This window comes from Mesoplodon mirus (assembly GCF_964341445.2).
Source record: "Mesoplodon mirus genome assembly, chromosome: 3".
NCBI classification, from domain to species: Eukaryota; Metazoa; Chordata; class Mammalia; order Artiodactyla; family Ziphiidae; genus Mesoplodon; species Mesoplodon mirus.
Window position 1 is genome coordinate 108,160,731 of NC_138978.1, and position 19,515 is coordinate 108,180,245.

General features: G+C 45.7%; 1 protein-coding gene across 2 annotated transcripts in view; it reads right to left on the bottom strand.

Moving 5' to 3' along the window:
* Positions 1–19,515, bottom strand: part of TSPAN2 (tetraspanin 2) — a 42,804-nt gene that overhangs the window by 7,214 nt on the left and 16,075 nt on the right. For both annotated transcript variants that reach the window (XR_014293260.1, XM_082611997.1), the window contains exons 3-7: positions 11,138–11,235; positions 9,556–9,630; positions 8,164–8,262; positions 6,647–6,718; positions 4,286–4,369 (exon numbers count right to left, since the gene is read on the bottom strand). Coding sequence is in view for 1 of the 2 variants with exons in the window: in XM_082611997.1 (XP_082468123.1) it covers positions 4,286–4,369; positions 6,647–6,718; positions 8,164–8,262; positions 9,556–9,630; positions 11,138–11,235 (428 nt within the window). In the remaining variant the exon portion in view is untranslated. The remainder of the gene's footprint in view (positions 1–4,285; positions 4,370–6,646; positions 6,719–8,163; positions 8,263–9,555; positions 9,631–11,137; positions 11,236–19,515) is intronic.

Here is a 19,515-nt window from a genome sequence, read left to right on the forward strand (position 1 = left end):
AGCATTTGTTGTAGAGCTGGTTTGGTGGTGCTGAATTCTCTTAGCTTTTGCTTGTCTGTAAAACTTTTGATTTCTCCATCGAATCTGAATGAGATCCTTGCCGGGTAGAGTAATCTTGGTTGTAGGTTCTTCCTCTTCATTACTTTAAATATGTCATGCCACTCCCTTCTGGCTTGTAGAGTTTCTGCTAAGAAATCAGCTGTTAACCTTATGGGAGTTCCCTTGTATGTTATTTGTCATTTTTCCCTTGTTACTTTCAATAATTTTTCTTTGTCTTTAATTTTTGTCAATTTGATTACTATGTGTCTCGGCATGTTTCTCCTTGGGTTTATCCTGCCTGGGACTCTCTGCACTTCCTGGACTTGGGTGGCTATTTCCTTTCCCAATTCCCATGGAATTTTTCGACTATAATCTCTTCAAATATTTTCTCGGGTCCTTTCTCTCTTTCTTCTCCTCCTGGGACCCCTATAATGCGAATGTTGTTGCGTTTAATGTTGTCCCAGAGGTCTCTTAGGCTGTCTTCATTTCTTTTCATTCTTTTTTCTTTATTCTGTTCTGCAGCAGTGAATTCCACCATTCTGTCTTCCAGGTCATTTATCTGTTCTTCTGCCTCAGTTATTCTGCTATTGATTCCTTCAAGTGCAGTTTTCATTTCAGTTACTGTATTGTTCATCTCTGTTTGCTTGTTCTTTAATCCTTCTAGGTGTTTGTTCTTTAATTCTTCTAGGTCTTTGTTAAACATTTCTTGCATCTTCTCAGTCTTTGCCTCCATTCTTCTTCTGAGGTCCTGGATCATCTTCACTATCATTATTCTGAATTCTTTTTCTGGAAGGTTGCCTATCTCCACTTCATTTAGTTGTTTTTCTGGGGTTTTATCTTGTTCCTTTATCTGGTACATAGCCCTCTGCCTTTTCGTCTTCTGTATCTTTCTGTGAATGTGGTTTTTGTTCCACAGGCTGCAGGATTGTAGTTCTTCTTGCTTCTGCTGTCTGCCCTCTGGTGGATGAGGCTATCTAAGAGGCTTGTGCAAGTCTCCTGATGGGAGGGACTGGTGGTAGGTAGAGCTTGGTATTGCTCTGGTGGGCAGAGCTCAGTAAAACTTTAATCTGCTTGTCTGCTGATGGGTGGGGCTGGGTTCCCTCCCTGTTGGTTGTTTGGCCTGAGGTGACCCAATACTGGAGCCTACCCAGCTCTTTGGTGGGGCTAATGGCGGACTCTGGGAGGGCTCATGCCAATGAGTACTTCCCAGAACTTCTGCTGCCAGTGTCCTTGTCCTCACGGTGAGCCACAGCCACCCCCTGCCTCTGCAGGAGACCCTCCAACACTAGCAGGTAGGTCTGGTTCAGTCTCCTATGGGGTCACTGCTCCTTCCCCTGGGTCCCAATGTGCACACTACTTTGTGTGTGCCCTCCAAGAGTGGAGTCTCTGTTTACCCCAGTCCTGTTGAAGTCCTGCAATGAAATCCCGCTAGTCTTCAAAGTCTGATTCTCTAGGAATTCCTTCTCCCATTGCCGGGCTGCCAGGTTGGGAAGCCTGACGTGGGGCTCAGAACCTTCACTCCAGTGGGTGGACTTCTGTGGTATAAGTGTTCTCCAGTTTGTGAGTCACCCACCCAGCAGTTATGGGATTTGATTTTACTGTGACTGCGCCCCTACTACCATCTCATTGTAGCTTCTCCTTTGTCTTTGGATGTGGGGTATCTTTTTTGGTGAGTTCCAGTGTCTCCTGTCAATGACTGTTCAGCAGTTTGTTGTGATTCCAGTGCTCTTGCAAGAGGGGGTGAGTGCATGTCCTTCTACTCCACCATCTTGAACCAATCTCTCTCATTTATATTTTTATTTTGGAAAATGTGTTTGTAACCACTTGTTGTTTAAATACACTTGTGGTCTAAATAGTTTTCTATTGCTGGCAAAGCTTTGAATTTTTGCAACAGCGACCACATATTAAAAAGTGGAGCATATCTTCATTCCCAGTCCATTTTATTTTATTTTATTTTTTGTGTTACGCGGGCCTCTCACTGTTGTGGCCTCTCCTGTTGTGGAGCACAGGCTCCGGAAGCGCAGGCTCAGCAGCCATGGCTCACGGGCCTAGCCGATCCGCAGCATGTGGATCTTCCTGGACCGGGGCACGAACCCGTGTCCCCTGCATCAGCAGGCGGACTCTCAACCACTGTGCCACCAGGGAAGCCCCCCAGTCCATTTTTAAGTGTACATGATGCTTTATTATTTAACTCAATAATTTTACCAAAGCATAAGTTGAGGTGTTTGTACTATGGTATTACTGACATCTTCTACCACTTGGATGCTTCTTTGAAAAGCCAAATATTTAACAAAATTAATAGCTACTTAAATGGTTTGAATAGAAGGCTGCCAAAAAATCCTTCTTGTCCTCAATCACTTCTCCTATTAATTTTGCAGAGCCTATGATATGTTATCTGTAGGTGCGTTGTTTATAGACTACTATCAATGTTTGTTCAAAGAAATCAGTACCATAACTCTCTGATTCTCTCCTCAATCCCATCCTACATTAGACTAGGATCTGTAAATGCTGAATTTAAAAAGGCATGTGTTATCAATTATTGGAAGGGAAGGGGCAGACTTAAGGGTATAGCTGGGATCAGGGCTCCAAGCTTCTGGCTGACAGAACTCAGTATCAGTGTGTGGCAGGGGAGACACCTAATGGACATTTTGTTAACTGATTATATTGTGAAACTCTTACCTTATGAAGAAAAGAATTAAAGAAGAAACTTTGGGCGTTTCTTCTGAGTCAAGATGGCCAACACAGGGCCTTCCCCTTTTCCGTGGTTGTAAGGTTGGATGCAACTCCTGCTTAGACCTCGTTGTACCTAAAGGGATCCCCTCAGAAAGAAACTCATCCTGCCACTGTCATGAGTCAGGGGTGACCACTTCTGGAATGCTCATTCCTTGAGATTGTAGAATTGTTGTGAGGGTCTATTTGATAACTCTGTTAATGCAGAACATTTTCAAATATTCTGCCTCAGAATTGTCCTTGGGAAGCCGCAGACTGGCCATCAGGCTAGACCCAGGGCGGGTGGGGAGGCCCTGAGAGAAGCCCCTGGATTGGGAAGTCCTCAGCATAGTATTTTCACCCACTGCCCCAGCCCTCTGTGCTCTAAATACAGAAAGGAGGGAAGATGATTGTGTCCCCTGAGAACTGCCAATTCATTGATTTCCTCACAATTCCATTGCCCCTGCCTCAGCTTAGGCCATAAATTAATCTACATAGGAGGGCTAGAGGGTAAGTACTATCTTAGCATTAGCTATTATCACTCAGCCCCGGACAATGGGAATCACCTCTTTATGGGCTTACCTGACTCCAATCTTACTTCCCTCCAACTTTATCTCCATACTGCACTCCAGGTCCTTCCAAACCTGGGTGGCTCCCCTCTACCTTAAGGATAAAGCCCAACCTATCAAAAAGTCACACAAAGAACACAATTATGTGGACTCTCATAACCCTCTCCAGTGTCATCTCTTGCTACACTTACCATAGCCTTCTGCCCCTATGAACTCTTTCACACTCTTCTTTTGTACTTTAGAAGTACTGAGCTACCTACAGGTGCAAGTATGCACTATGCTTCACACTTCCATATATAGTTTGCCTGGATTCTGGGTTTGGGAACACTCAGATTCTATGTAGAGCTAGCATTTATTGAGTGCTATGTTCCAGACCCTTTATATGAATTAATTCCTAATAATACTTTATATGTATTATCCCACTTAATTGTCACAACAATTTTCTGAGGTTGGTATATTAAAATCCCTATTTTTCAGATGAGGGAACTGAGACATAGAGAAATTAAGAAACTTTCCAGTGATCCCAGGGTTTGTAAGTAGTGGAGCTAGCAGTTGAATCCAGGTAGTGTGATGCCAGAGTTTGCACTGTTAATCACTACACTGTGCTACCTCTGCAAATCATAGGTGAGAGAGTTTAATCTATGTTATCTTAAATATCTAACAAAGGAAGAGACCCAGAATTAAAAATCACTCGTCTAGTTTAAGCTTGGTGACTTTAAAATGGGAAGTTATTGCAATGATAAACTCAAAGTCATAATTAGCTTAAAATTGAAATTTGTATCATATTTGAGAGAACTAAGTATTGATGTATCTAATTAGCTTTGTTCTTAGATATTCTGTCAAAAACATCTTTGTCTTTTATGAAAAATCTCTCCTAAGATACTGCCATATCACACTTGAAGAGAAATAACATACAAAAGTTCAAGGCTTCTTAGGGGTCAAAGAGGTATGTTCTGGAACTTTCTTACCGTGAGACCTGCGATTCCAATACCGACAATTCCGATGAGCTGGAGCTTAACACTGATTATGCTCTCAATTTCATCAATGCAATTCTGTTTTGGAAAAGAAAAAGTCAGGAATAACAGCTGATGGTATGTGTGAATCATCACCCTGATCCAATCCTTTCCTTCTCTACAGAGCATCCTGTGAGAGTTAACCCATGTCCGCTTCTGTTCATATTTAAACCATTCCTCCCAGATATCACTCTGATAACTTTAGAGCAAAAATGTTGTTGGGGGAAAAATGATAATACTCTCCTTTTGGTGGAATTTTCCTATTTAGGCCAATGGCTGCTTCAAAGCCCTGAAATCTGGCTGGACGAAGCTATTCTGGGACCTGAGGCATTAAAAATTTGGGGCCTCTTCTTACTTTCAGCAAATAAAAAAAAAGTAAAATATCCCCAAAATAATAGCCCCTTGCTTTTGGATTGTCATTTATAGTTTAAAAGACTTTCTACATACTTAGTCCAATGTACTATGCAAGATAGGCATCACCTAGTAAGAAGCTATAAAGTCTGTATAGGTTCAAATTTAACAAAGGAAAGCCAAGTATTGGGGGCTGGAGGACTGTTCTCCTCTATGGTGGCTGGGCTGGGTGGCCCTATTCTTTCATCTGTGTCCCATAGAGACTTGTGCAGTGTAGATCCAAAGAACCTTCACGGATGGAGGAATATTGGACAGGGGGCAGAACAGATCACTTGTAATTGCAATTAGTTTCTCCAACTTCTACTTGGTCCTCTTAAATACAGAGGTATTCTCTCAACCCAATTTTGTCCTTAGGCTGCCCAGGTCCTTTTACTTGTCAGTGGTCATCTCTCTCTGATATCCACCTAAGCTATATGAAACTCTTACTGCTATCCTCACATCTCCTGTCATACTTCATTCATTCATCATTCATTCATTCAACAAATATTTCTTGAGCATCTGCCTTGCATTTAGTCACCAGAATGGCATGGTGGATATGGAGAAAATAAGACATGGTTACTTTTGCCCTCAGGGAGCTCATAGTTTAGAGAAGGACACAGACTCACAAAAATAATTACAATACATTCTGGTAAAAGTTGAGAACCACTGCTCTAGATAGTGGCTCCCTTACTTATTGGAGTCAAGCCATAGAAATTCTTCCAACCTTCCTCACCTGCACCTATAAACTTACACACTCCATTCATCCGTTGGCAGGTACTGCTGTAGGCAGTGAGCATGCAGATGAGAAAGGCACACTGCTTCTTACTTCCTTCTCATTAAAGCCAAAGAAGTGCCCTGCTCTGTTGAAAGTCAACACCTTTACTGGCTCTGGATATTATTCTCTCATCTCCTCAGGAAGCCTGTGCTGTCACTTACCTCCTTTCCTTCCTACACACTCAGCCTCTCCTTCTCTGTAGCCAAGCAGGCATCTGAAGTCTTAGCTTCCTCCCTTTCACTCCCCACTCACACCCAGTCAGTCACCTGTGCCTGTTGATTCTACCCCTGGACGTCTCTGTATCTGTCGCTTCCTCTCCCTCCCCACGGTATGTGACTTGCTCTAGCTCTTCATCCTCTCTCACCAGGAAAAACATAAGTGCCACCTAAGCAGCCTCCCTCCATTGGTCTCCAGCCTTCTGTTCTACCAGTCACACCCAGCAGCCTGAGTGCTCTTTCTACAATGCAAAACGGATTATGTTAATCCTCTGCTAAAAGCAACGGCTTCTCCAAACTTCCAGGTATAAAACCATGCCATTGCCTGCCTTTTCAAAAATGTCCCTCACCATTCCCTCTGGACTCCCTATTCTCCTTCAGTCCTGGAGTTTCATGCTTCTGTTCTTGCTGCTTTCTGGGCCTGGAATGACCTTCCTTTGTCAAAACTTGGCTCAAGGATCCATCCTCTGCAAGCTTTCCTGACTCCACTGTATTCTGTACAGATACTGTGCTCTGCTGAGCATCAGCTCCCTTGACTAGTCTGTGAGGCCACTGAGGCAGGGACCGTGTGTTTTTCACCTTAGAGTTTCCAGAACCTGGCATAGTGCCTGCCACGCAGCACTTAATAAAGGAAGCATTTATCAGTGCGATGACACCCATGGAAGGGTACAGGGCAACATCCTTAGGGTGCATACCTCTGGTCCTGGTGAGCTTAATTAATGCCACTGCATTTGCATCATTACTGGCAAGTCAGCACACCATTATTCCCCAGGGTACCAGGAGACTGGGACTCATCATTGCTTCACTTATTCTGCATAGAATAAAGCTGAGGCTAGAAGCCACTGGCAGAGGGCCTCCCAGAATCACCCCTCCACCCCGAGGGCAAGAACCATCTTAACACCACAGGCAGGATAGGAACCTGGTAGAGAAGCTTACCTTGTGTCCTAGGAGCTCCTTTGGGCAGGTCGGTTGGACCTGTTCAGAGCTTTCTTTTCCACAGCACTGAAACTAGAGAGTCAGAAAAGAGCTTTTAGGACAAGGAGGGAGAAGCTGAAGCTACAAGTCCAGGTATCACTGCTAAGGACTGGGTGTGCTGAGGCCGCAAAACAGCTCTGAGGCCTGACACTACAACCTAGTGGCCATTCTGGAGACAGTATGAAGAGTCACATAGTCATGCTAGCAAAGCAAGAAACGACTTCACCAAATTTGTCCAAGTTTTATGACAGGAGGTGACTGAAGGCAATCCAAACAAGGCAAGAAGCTAGTTGACAGTGCCTGTGTAAATTGCTGATTTTTAGGCAGGAGTTGGGTCTTTAGATTCTTCCTTTCAGCCTTGCTGAATAGCTAAAGTTTTATGAGCTTCAGGAAAGGCTCATTATCTGAGGAGAGCCTGGGACGGACAGGAGAAGTGGCCACAGTAAACCCCAGGGGCTAAAAGACTGGGGCTTGAATACTGGCCAGCCAACAGCTGTCCTGCCTTAGGGCTGCCCTTCAAAGACAAAGGAACCTGTGTGCTGTCTGATGTCCCTGGGGCAGCTGAAGCTGAACAGGATAAATGGTTGGCACCTTCCAGGACAGACCTGTGACAGACAAGCCCCTGGCCAGGGGCTTCCCTGGTGGTGCAGTGGTTGGGAGTCCGCCTGCCGGTGCAGGGGACGCGGGTTCGTGCCCCGGTCTGGGAGGATCCCACATGCCGCGGAGCGGCTGGGCCCGTGAGCCATGGCCGCTGAGCCTGAGTGTCTGGAGCCTGTGCTCCGCAGCGGGAGAGGCCACAGCAGTGAAAGGCCCGCGTACCGCAAAAAAAAAAAAAAACACCTGGCCAGGAGTTCATAGAGTTCATAGCTAGTTCTCCATATGACAGTGGTTGAGAAATCAGGACGACACTGGCCTGGCCCATCTCCCCCAGGGAGCCTTCTTTGATTAACTGCCTGTAGCTGAGAACACTGTACTGACAGCACGTTCTCACAGGATGTCCTGGGAGAAAAGAAGCATCTGTCTCATGTGCCCCTTCATTTTACAACTGAGGGCGCTGAGTGAGGATCAGGAAGGCAAGGAACATGCTCCAGGTCACAAAGCTGTTCCATGGCACAGCTGCAGCTAGAGATAAGCTTTTCTGACTTGAAGGTCACAGTTGTTTCTGTTACACCACAAGGCCAGTCTTGAGAGAACCTGATATTTACTTGGGCGGCTTTCTCGATGTTCTTATTTGTGTGTGCTCTTTTGTCTCTTTGGGTGCATGTCCTGACTTCCTTCTGTCGACTCTGTGTTATGCCTCTTTCTCTTCTAGGTTCTACACATAATGCAAACCGTGGCTCCCACGAAGGCAGACATATAGTGCTGTTGCCTGGCTTCACTCAATTTATTTTTATTTTTGATCTAGGTGATTAGAGAGAACCTGGCTCATGTATAATCTTTAGAAGATTCAATTTTAAGGAAGAAGTAAAGTCACTTACTGTTGAGTGGAAGGTGATGAGAGTCCCATTTCCCTTTTCCCTGTCTCTAAGGTAATCGTTATAAGCTTCTTCATACATGGTCTGAACATGTCGTATAGCCTGAAAAAAATACCAGGAAAACAAGAGGACGTGAGTGAGAAGTTTCAAACGTTCCCCTTTCATCAAGAAAAAGCCCCTCTTCCTTACCTTTCAAAAATATGGCGTTTCCATATGTTTATCTGGATTTAAGGGTAATTCTGCCTATATGGAACAGATTATAGATTCTGGAGTTTCTAATATGCTTCTGAAGATGGAAGGATAGATTAACCAAGAATAATTTTCATAGACTAGAAAGATTTCTTAGAGTGGAGGTTCTCAACCTTGAATGGACATCAGCAACAGCTGAACCCCAGATTCCTGGGCCCCAGCCAGGTGATTCTGGTGCACAGCCAGGGTAGAAACCTATGCATTCTTGGGACTCCATTGTTCACAAGTACTCAAGTCTTTTCATGGCATGGTTTAAAAGGTGTTCACGACCAAGGAAAACTGTTTCAGCATTCAAATATCATAGAAAATGTAGAGGATGCTTTTTCTACTATAATTGCATGTTATCCCCAAATCCATAGGCTCTCAAGAAGTCATAAGATCCAATCCCTCTAACCTACAAATATAACCAGCTACTTTAGAAAAATTCCAGAGGAGGTGACATTTACTTATTCTACATGTTTACTGTTTTTAAAATCTAAAATAAGTTCATAAACACAATATTGATGGCACATGAATTTATGTAAAATACAGTAAACTTAAGATTCCATTCTTCCTCCTTTTCCATTTCACTCCTCTCTTCCCCACTGCATATTTACACCTAAAAAGGCCCCTTCCTCTGTGGATTCTCCTGATAACCTATTCTGCTCACCTACAGTTTGAGCAAAAATCTTAACAAACTGGCTTTATCGGCACACAGGAGGCTGGCTATAGTCTTTGAGGATGACCTGGCCTCTGCCCAGGCCAAACCCTAAGAACAAAGGACAGGCTAACAAGGGATGAGAATGCGTGTTCTTCCCCATCCTTCTTTCTCATATCTGCAATCTAACTCCTCCCACATTCCAAACGGGATCATCTTAAATTAGAGATCCTTTTGTTACAGAAAAACATAGGCCCCTCTATATATCTAATGAAAGCTATGAACTATCTCCCCAGAAATATGTGTGCACCTATATGCACGCACACACATACACACATATGCTAAAGTCCACACCACACTCCTAGGTTAAAAAGTTGTGCATAAACGATTATTGTGGGGGTTATTTGGCTTTGGAATATCACTGTGGGTACCAATATTCTCATGACCTTTGCCATAAAGAGAGCACTTTAACCATCGTTAAAAAACAATTATAAGTAATATTTACTTACTACATCCTTGCCTATAAAAGCAAATACTCCAGTGGTTATTTCAGCAGCAAATATCACCAATAGGCAGGTAAAAAACTGTAGAGGAGAGAAAATACTAACTTCATTAATTCAGTACCTTTTCAGTTTACTTAACCTCTTTGACTCTAGTTCCTTTTAAAAACACTAGGCAAGGTTATTAGTTTGAAGAGATCTAGCAGGAAGCATTTGGCCCCTTAGTTCATTCATAGTTTGTTCACACATTCATTCACTCATTAATTCATTCAGCAATTGTTTATTGAGCATTTGCTCTGTGCCAGGTACTGTCCTTGATGCTGGGTATACAGTGGTGAATAAGATAAGATCTCAGTGCCTCTGCTCTCAGGGACCTTATAGTAGAGAGAGGAGGATATGATAAATGAGTAAGCAATAAAAGAGTAAGTTAATTTCAGAGAGTGATATAGAAATCCCACAACCTAGAACAGTGCCCGGCACCCATGTTCAGTGACTACTTGATGAACAGAAGAGATTCTATAAAGATATAAAATAAGACCAGAAGATAGAGAGTGGCTGGTGGGGCTGGGTTTGGGGAGGGGGTGACTTGAGACTGCGTGGTCTGGATGGCTTCCCTGAGGAGGTGGAAGTGGAGGTGAAGGGTGTCCTTCTGGACAGATTTCTGTTCCAATCTTGGGGTCTGCTCTGATTAAACTAAGTTCAGTGATAAACAAGACCTGAGATGCTCAGCAACAGGGGAAAGAGAAAGAATAGAGAACTGAGGGAATGTGTTAGAAATCTTACATGGCAAGAGGTCAGGAGAAGGGCTTCCCTGGTGGAGCAGTGGTTGAGAATCTGCCTGCCAGTGCAGGGGACACGGGTTCGAGCCCTGGTCTGGGAAGATCCCACATGCTGCGGAGCAACTGGGCCCATGCACCACAACTACTGAGCCTGTGCGTCTGGAGCCTGTGCTCCGCAACAAGAGAGGCCACGACAGTGAGAGGTCCGTGCACCGCTATGAACAGTGGCCCCCGCTCGCCGCAACTAGAGAAAGCCCTCGCACAGAAACGAAGACCCAACACACCCCAAAATCAATCAGTCAATAAATAAATTTATTTTTTAAAAAAAGAGAGATCAGGAGAAGCAGCCACAGTTCAAACACCAAAGGTTGCAATGAGTAAGTAGAGGCCGCCTAATAAAACTGCCATTTCTCCTCATGGAGAAACACAAAAACTTTCTTCCTTCTCCTCTTCTTTCTTAGGTCACACTGGCACTGGATGTATAGCAGTTAACGGAAATTATTTCATTTTTTTTTTTTTTAAAAACCAGAGGCTGCTAAACTAATAGCCTTAAAATAAACCACAAGAGGTATGTTTGTTTAAATTACTGATCTCAAACAGCAGTACTTTTCTTATAGATAACAGTACTTCCCTGACTATGGGAATCTTGTAGCTGCCTCACTCACTGTGAAATATTATTAGGCACTTTTTCTCCCAAAACATCTTCACACTAATGACCTATTTTTTTTTTTTCACATTTTCCACAGAGGTAGGGACAAATAGAACATCCAGCTCCCTTCAGGCCAAGTCCCTCCCCACCTCGCCCCACTTACAGATCCGAGAACACACTGGGACTCCCGCGTGGCTCCACAGCACCCGAAGAAGCCCACGGCCATCATCAGGGCCCCCGCTCCAACCAGCACATATAGCCCTGGGGGGAAGAGGCCAGAGAAGATGCTGACTACTCAGGATCGGCTCTCTCCCCAGCACCAATGCTGCCAGCCCAGGCTCTACCACCACTGCCCCAGGCATCCGGCCCGGCAGGGCCTTCAGTTGTTAATACGATAAAGGTAACCCTTGTGGAAGGCTTCTTGCTGAGAGCTTCTTACACCTGACTTCATATATCCTGCACAAGGATCCTGAGAGGTAGGAGCTGCTGTAATCCCCAGGGAACAAAGAAAGCCCATGCTTACAGAGGTGAAGGAAGCCGCTCAGGCTCACACAACCAGCGAGGATCGGAAATCGCCTTTGTCCCACAGCTTACGCTTAGTCATCTGCAAGTGCCTCCTACGTGCCACGCACTTCACCTGCCAGATCTCCGCCACCCCTGTAAAATGGGCATTAATACCATGCACAGAGATTGGCAACAGTGGGTCCAGGGGTGGTGAGGAGCCAGTGCCAGAGCTGGGACGTGAACCCCTACCGTCCTAGGAGCCCGTGGCCCTCGTGGCACTCTGGAATTAGTGGCTATCCCCATCTCATGAGAGGCCCTGAGGACAAAGTGTCTGGGAGGGGAGGGGGGCCGTTGATCTGCCCAGGCTCAGATGGAGAAGCAGGGAGGGGGTGGAATGGAAGAGGGGAGCTCTTAGTCAAGGAGAGGGGCGGAGGGCACAGCAATGAGACAATATGGTTTTGTGTGAATGATAAACTCTAGAAGGTAGTACCATATACACTGGATGCACGCAAGGTGGTAAGTGTTACAAGAAAATAGCCAGTGAGGGGAGGTGATAAGGTGATATGCACCAAATAATGTTATTATTAACATAATATTAGCTACATTTATTTTAAGGGCTTATTTTCTCCAGGCACTGTTCTAAGCACCTAGCACAGATTTATTAATTTAATCTTCATGAAGCAGGTACCATTATTATCTCCATTTTTTTAGACAGAGGAACTGAGCCCCCAAAGGTTAAGTGACTTGCCCCAGATCATAGAGCTGGGATAAAAACACCCATCTGCCTCTAAAGCTAGCTCATCACCATTATCCCATCCTGCCTCTCCAACAATAACAGCGGCCTTAACTCGGGTGGTCGTTTCACTTAGTTCTGAAGTCAAGCCACAGGAACAGCTGTTCCACAGAGAAAGAGAAGGGCAGAAATGTCTTGTTCTGAGAGAAATAAAAGCAAGCCAGTTTCTTACTTCCTTTTCTGATCCTGAGATAAGTTAGAACACAATATGGGGCCTGGCACTCGACTTGCTTAGAAGAATGCCAATCACCTCAACTTTATTTTCTGCATTTTATTCATATGAGTCAGCTGGGAACCACTCCCATCCATGAGAGGGTGGGGAGCTGGCATCCCACCTCTGTGGGGAAACCCTGAGGTTGGCCTACAGGGTGCCTCCGGGGGCCCCTCTGGGTGCTGACAGTGGTTTGTGGGCAGACGTTTCTGTTCCCTGACAGACTAGGCGGCAGGCTGGGCTGCCCTGCTCCCTGCACCACCCAGGCTGTTCTCAGGGCCCTTTTCAGGGTCCGGGAAGCCCTGCTCTTCCGAGATCCTGAGAAGGGTATTTATTTATTTCCTGATAGGCAGGCTCAGCCACTTCCTCCCTTTTCCTTTTCTCTAAAAAAAATAATTTCATGGGGAATGGATGTGGTAATGAGAGAAATGATACCGTATTAAAATAATACTATTGTTGGTCCCACTGCCAAAATACCTTATTGTTTTAAAACTTTTCTTTATTTTTCAAAGCTCTTTTATTTCCATCATCTCTTTGGCTCCTCAAAACAGTGCCACTAAGTAAGGCAAGTATTATACGCATTTCTATTTTACTAATGGGGGTAAGAGCGGCAAGAGGGCTCCAGGCTGGACACGCAAGCCTCGAGCCCCGATTCCCACCCCACTGGAGCAGCTCCCTCACAGAATGTCTCCTGGGTGGGCCACCTTACTGTACTGATTTCCTACTTACAATGTTCATTGCCTCTTCACTGCTACATGATACAGTCTACAGATTCTGCTTGGAGTCACTAGAGACTGGACCCACTGGGAACATTATCCATCCTACACTCCAGCCGCATAGGAATTCACTATGATGTGACCCAGCCTACTCTTTTCCATTTTGTACCTCTGTGGGTTCTCATCTATGTCTCTCTCTATAGATGTTAGGTCCTTAAACAAACCTTATTCACCCTACCTAGAATATGCTAGGAACAAGACAGAATTCTCGGTTAGTGTTTGTTGGATAAGAGGGTAAAGAGAGAGCAAACTAAGTCTGAAGTTCTGGACTGGCTGTCTACTGTTGCCCATCTCTGCTTAGAGATACATGCTGGGGATACATCCCAACAAGCATCCAAGAAGCCACCAGAGGGCTGGGCTCTCCCAAGTTAGGTAGATGAGGGTATGGCTGCACACCGTGGGGAAAGCCTTCTGGGAGTGTGGAATCTAGGAGAGAGGGGTGCTCCTGCGGAGGCTGGGGTACAGTGGACAGAGGCACCAGGCTCTGAGGAGGACAGACCTGCTCCCCACTGTGAACAAGCTAACTCAGCCCCTTGCCCTTCTGAAATAAGAGCTCCCGAAGAAAATTCACTTATTTGTACCATATTCCATTCTTAGGCTATCAGAATTCCAGAGCTCACAGCAAACACCCTGAAACTGCCCCAGGGGCTCTGATTCCTGAGGCCTCTCCCCAGCAAACCTTCATGTGCATGTGTGGCCACAGGACTCGGTTCAATGCCAAATGAACACTGCTGGTTGGAGCTGATGGGAAAATCAGAAGAAATTCTACACGTGGCAAATTTCTTGGGCCTGCTGATTTCAGTTCCAAATCTGGTTGTAATACTCTGCACACCACAAGGCCACTTGTAGCTTCCAAGCATACCTTATCGTTTTGTTTTTTTTTGACCTGGCCCTCAAAACATAGTTGTTGAATGAATACATTAATTGGCAGTCACATTTTAATTCCAAGACGGTTTCTGTAGAGCCCTCTCGCTCCCGCGGCAGCTTTGTGACAAGTGTATGACCTATTTCCCAATCCCCTATGCTTTCTGAGTCCTATTTTCCTTGATGTGAAAAAGAGAAAACACTTTGATATTGCATTTTTAGCATTAGTAGCTGGGCCTTGCAATGCCAGTGATCTCCAGGTGACATGCTACCACCAATTTCCTGACAATTCCATCACTTGTCTCTGGTTTCCAATCCTTCTTTTGAAGCTAGAAGCGTCATTTCAGTTAACACAGAAAGGAGACAGTGGCATCCTAAAAGCCTTGTCTGCATCAACTCATTTTTAAATGGCTCCCCTTTTAAGGACTGGATAGTGACACGCTCATCAATTTCAGTGGCTTTTTGGCTGCGGATGATTTTACATACCTGCCTAACGACCATTTATCATCTGAAAGTATTTTTCTCTGCCTCTGTGCAACTTTCCCTCCCTCCCAGCTTGCCCTGGACACACATAATTATATACGTATTTAGAATATTGGATGGCACTTAGTTTATGGGGAAGGTAAGGACTAGGGTCCTCGCTAAATAACAGCAGCTGTTAGTTATTGAGTGCTGTTCTAGGAGCTTAACATACATTAGTCATGGAGTCATTCAACACAGTAACCACCACCATTCCCAGTGCCTCAGCTGCTCTACGCAGCATCTGTCCTTTGCCCTAGACAGGCATTATCTCAGGAACCTGCCACCTGGAAGCCTCAGTGCTACCAGTTGGTGTCTCGCCCTGACTACCTGGCATCTAAACCACTCTTTTATCTTCCCCTCTCTTACTCTCCCACATCATTGTGCCTCCCGCAGGCTGACTCCTTCCTCAGCCTGCCCTCACTGCTGTAATAACAGCTGACATTTTTTGAGGGCTCATGACACAACAGGTACTGCGCTCTAGCAGGTTCATAGGTTAAATCATCTCATACATCAACCCTATGAGGTATGTAGAAATGGTATTCATATTTCACAGATTAGGAATCTGAGACACAGAGAAGTAATTTATGGAAGATTGCATGGCTAGTGAGGGGGGAAACTGGAACTGAACCCGGGGTTCTATTCCAAACTGCACACCCTCACTCCTATGCTGCACTTTCAGAAGGAACTCAGAAGAAGCGTGAGTTTCTTAGCTAGAAATCTGTGAATTTTGCAATTTACAAATGGCAGGAAGGTTCTTTTCCTTCTTCCTTGAGAAAAGTGCCCGAGGGATCTATCATTGATGATTTCTGGGTTTTCCCTTCAAAGCACATTGGCGGGAGCTAGAAATCCAGGCCTGCCAACTGTGCCTTTAGGTAAGTCCTCTTATTCCTCAGTTTTGTTATGTATAATATGGCAATAATTATCTATTAAGTTCTTGTAAAAATGCTTTGGAGAAATTGTCTCAACAATGTAAGCTATGGCACGTGTCTGTTCTGCAACTATTATGAATCTCGGGTACAACTAAAAATTGAGAAGTAAAAAAATATTACCAGAGTGAGTCAGAGTTTTTAAAAAGTCAAGCCAGCCCCTCAGCACTCAACACTGGAATGCGTTCCTTACACATAACATCCAGCCACCATCAAAGCCAGGCTCTGCGGCTCTGGATTCACAGGGAGCGACAGCCACAGACAGCCTGCGATCCCGGAGAGTGAGCGGCTGCAGTCTGTGTGGGCAGCCCCTTCCCTTTCATGGAGAAACCCGATGACGTCCCCTGTCCTCTGCTCACAGACATGACTTCATGTGCTCCAGCTTTCTGAGGGCCGAGGGGATCGCTCCTCACTCTGCCTCCTGGAAAGAAGACCCCTGTGCTGCCAGTACCCCTAAGGGGCAGCCCCAGAGATAAGTTGTAACAGGAAAGCAGAGGGCACATTGGTGGAACTTGGAAGACGCTGGGGCCTTCTCCCAAGAGTTCACTGAAGGAGACTAACGTGGAAAGGGTCTGGGAAACACCAAGTCACCCAGCCTTGCTTGCTGCCAGCTCCACACTTGCCAGGCTCTCCTGTCTCCACGATAGCAACCAGTGGACATGACAGCCTGGGTCAGCCTCCAGGTCTCGACCTGAGCTCAGAGGTCCTTGGGAAGAAGCAGCAGGCACGGTCAGTCTGACCCCTGGCTCCCTGGCCTCATTTCCAGCTCCCCTCACAGCTGGATCCTCTCCACGCTGGCCCCTGGCTGTGAAGTCACCTCCAGATCTTTATTATAAGAAGGGACCTTCTCTCCATCACCAAGGAGAAAGACCCAAGGGTCCCAGAGAGGAAAGCATCCCCCTAGGGGTGGCAGTCATCTGCCCAGAAGCAGGGAGCTAGACTTCGTGCCTTCCTGAGGTCCCTCTCAGGGAGAGGTGGTATTTCTTTAAGAGTGCTTCAATGGGCCAAGCCTACTCTCCAGGGCTCTTTAACAATGGGGTGATAAGAGTTTAATGGGCTGATTGCTCTGGAGCCTATTCTGAAAAGGAAAATACACAGAGCAGTGCACAGTACCCCGTGCCATGAAGTGAGATTTTCCAAAAACTGGGCCTGCTTCTTCTTTAAAGTCCTGTTACCTCACACTGTTTGCTATGCAAGTCCATAAAATGGTATCCTGGTGTACTTTTCTTCTCATTTTATTGCTAGAGAACTGGTGTCTTTCCTATTTGGAAAATTATTTATTGAGGAAAGAAACATCAGTTTCTGTAAACATGTATATTGCTCTTTCTATTTATATTATAAGAAGTATTTAAAGTGGAGAAAAGGTTCCTGACTTCACAAGGACTTTTTCTTGTTGGCACTCTCCAGAGACAGCACAGGGAAACAAACAGAACAAACACAGGCCTGGGCTTTGGCAGACCTGGGGTGTGGGCTGAACCCCACCCTGAAGGGCTGGAAAACCACGGCTGACTGTCAGCACCCCTCCTCCTCTGCTTCAACCCCTGGTCCTCAGTTTCCTTATTCTGTCTGGTGCTAAGACTCTATGATAATCCACTTCTCTGGATTTCAAGCACTGACCGTGAGCATTCTCACCACCAGCCACTCAAGGGTGACTTAGAGAGGGGAGGAAGAAGAGCCAAGGGTGGGCAGACCCACGCCACGCCCCAGGCCACCAAGAACAAGCGGGAAGGATTCAGGCCCTGCTGAGTTCAGGCCCACCCAGAGTTCACTTCCTTTTCTTTTCTATTAGACAAAGAACCTCCTCCACTCTCAGTCCATGTGGTCTTTGAGGGCTGACTCGCCTCAGCTCCAAGGCAGGTGTGAAGCCCAGGCTTCAGCCAACAAGCCCGTCCCAAGCAGCTGGCCATGATGACTGGTGTGGGAACGGGCACTGGACCCAAGATTGCCAGTGACAGTGAGACCCAGGACTTCGGTTGGATCAGTTGGAATGAAAGAAGAGTGTACTGTTGCTGAGGTTACCCGGGAGATGGTGCCTGGAGCTGTGGGTGGACGTTTTATCACGTCTAGGGGGAACCTGCCCCAAACTGGAGCCACAGGAAAGAGGAGCTAAGAGGTGGCTACAGACTGGATTCCAATCACATCACTTGTGTCCCTGAGATGAGAACTAATCCTGACTTTTCAGTTATGTGAGTCAAGAAATTTCTGTTTTGCTCAAGACAGTTTGAGTCAAGTTTCTGTGATTTGCAATTAAAAGAGTCCTGACCGATATGTCCATGAATATATGACATTTCTTGCATCTTGGGCTGTTCATGTTGCTTTAGTTTAGATTAGGAAATAGGATCAGGAATGTCTGTATAGAACTAGTTTGTTCTCCTATTTAATGCAGGAATCTCCTGTATTGATAAAGGCTCCATTCTGATTTTTGGTTAAATACCAAGGTATCAGAGGGATCACTTTCACCTGTAGAAGTCTGCTCAGCTTCTTTGATTTATCAAGTCATTAGAAAGCTTTTCTTATGTTGGACCCAAATCTACACCTGTGAACTTGCTACCAGTGCTTTGTTTCTGGAGCAACACAGACAGAGGCTGCCCCCCAGACTGGCTTCCATCTTTCCTTCCACATACTCACCCCTCTCTCTAACGGAGCAGGTCCCTTACCTCAGGTTTCCATCTGAAAACCATGAGTTGTGACTTCTAGGCTTGACTCTATCATTGATATCTTTTTTGTTTTGATTCCTTCTGTCCCTGAGTTTAACGATGTTTAATAATAATATTTAATAATGCTTAATAAACTTTCTTGTCTTTCTGTCCTTTTCTTCACAATTCCTACTGCAGCCACCATGGGTTATGCCCTTATTTCTTCAGGCCTGACTACATCAATAAGCTAGCACGGCCTTTTTCTGTCCTCCCCTCTCATTCCAGAATAATCTCTTTAAAATGCAGTGTAGGTCGTACCCTCCCCCAAACTCTAAATTATCCTTCTATTGTTAAATTAACTAGTCCTGGCATCCAAGGCCCTCTATACTTGTCCTCCGTCCCTCCCCAACTTTTCTAATCTTAATTCCTACCATGCCCATATCCTTTACGTTCTGGTAAGAGTCCTCTGCCCAGCCTAGGCTTGCTAATCACTATCCTATAGACACACTTTGTGCCCCAAGCCTCTGCAGTCCCTATTCTTCCTTTTCTCTATTGATTATGGTTGGTCTTTCAAACCTAACTCAAATCCTTCTTGCCACACCAGTTTAGAATGACCCCTGATGCACCAACTGCAAATACCACTAAGTCAGCACTTGGTTACACACTAGTTTCTCATCCCCTACTTATCACATGGTCTCAGAATTGGAGGCTACGTCAGCCTCCCACTCCTCATCCCTTTCCCACAGTTGGAGGGAGACGGCTACTACCCCTCCCACACTGAGGCCTCTCTCCATGGCAGCCCTCCCTCCGCCCCTCCCTCCCTCCTCTCCCCAGCCCCCTCCTCTCCCCCTTCTCTCTCTCCTCTGCAGTCCCTAGTCATGGAGGGACTGAGATGGACCCCTCCACATCTTGAGATGTCTCTCTTCATTTTGAATTATGTGTCTCTCCTAGACAATTTAAAATACAAGATCACAAATACACAAAACCAGACCCTGACTGGGCAGGGGTCCCCTGTCTCCCCAGATGGATGAGTGAATAACTGACTTTGTGGTGTATGCACTTCACTCAGGGGGGCAAAGGGACTTTTCCAATTCTTTGGAAATGAATTGTGGTTACATGTTGGGCTTCTTTTCTTGAAGTGGCTGAAAGAAGCACAACAGTTCAGTCCCCCCTGGTCTTCCTTGGTTTTAGAAGCAGAGGGATGAACCATGTGTGGGGTGGGCAGGGTAGGGGTGGTAGGGCCCTCTCCTCTCCGCTTGGACCACACATCCCTACCCCAGGGCCAGGTGGGCATCTGGGGCTCAGGTTT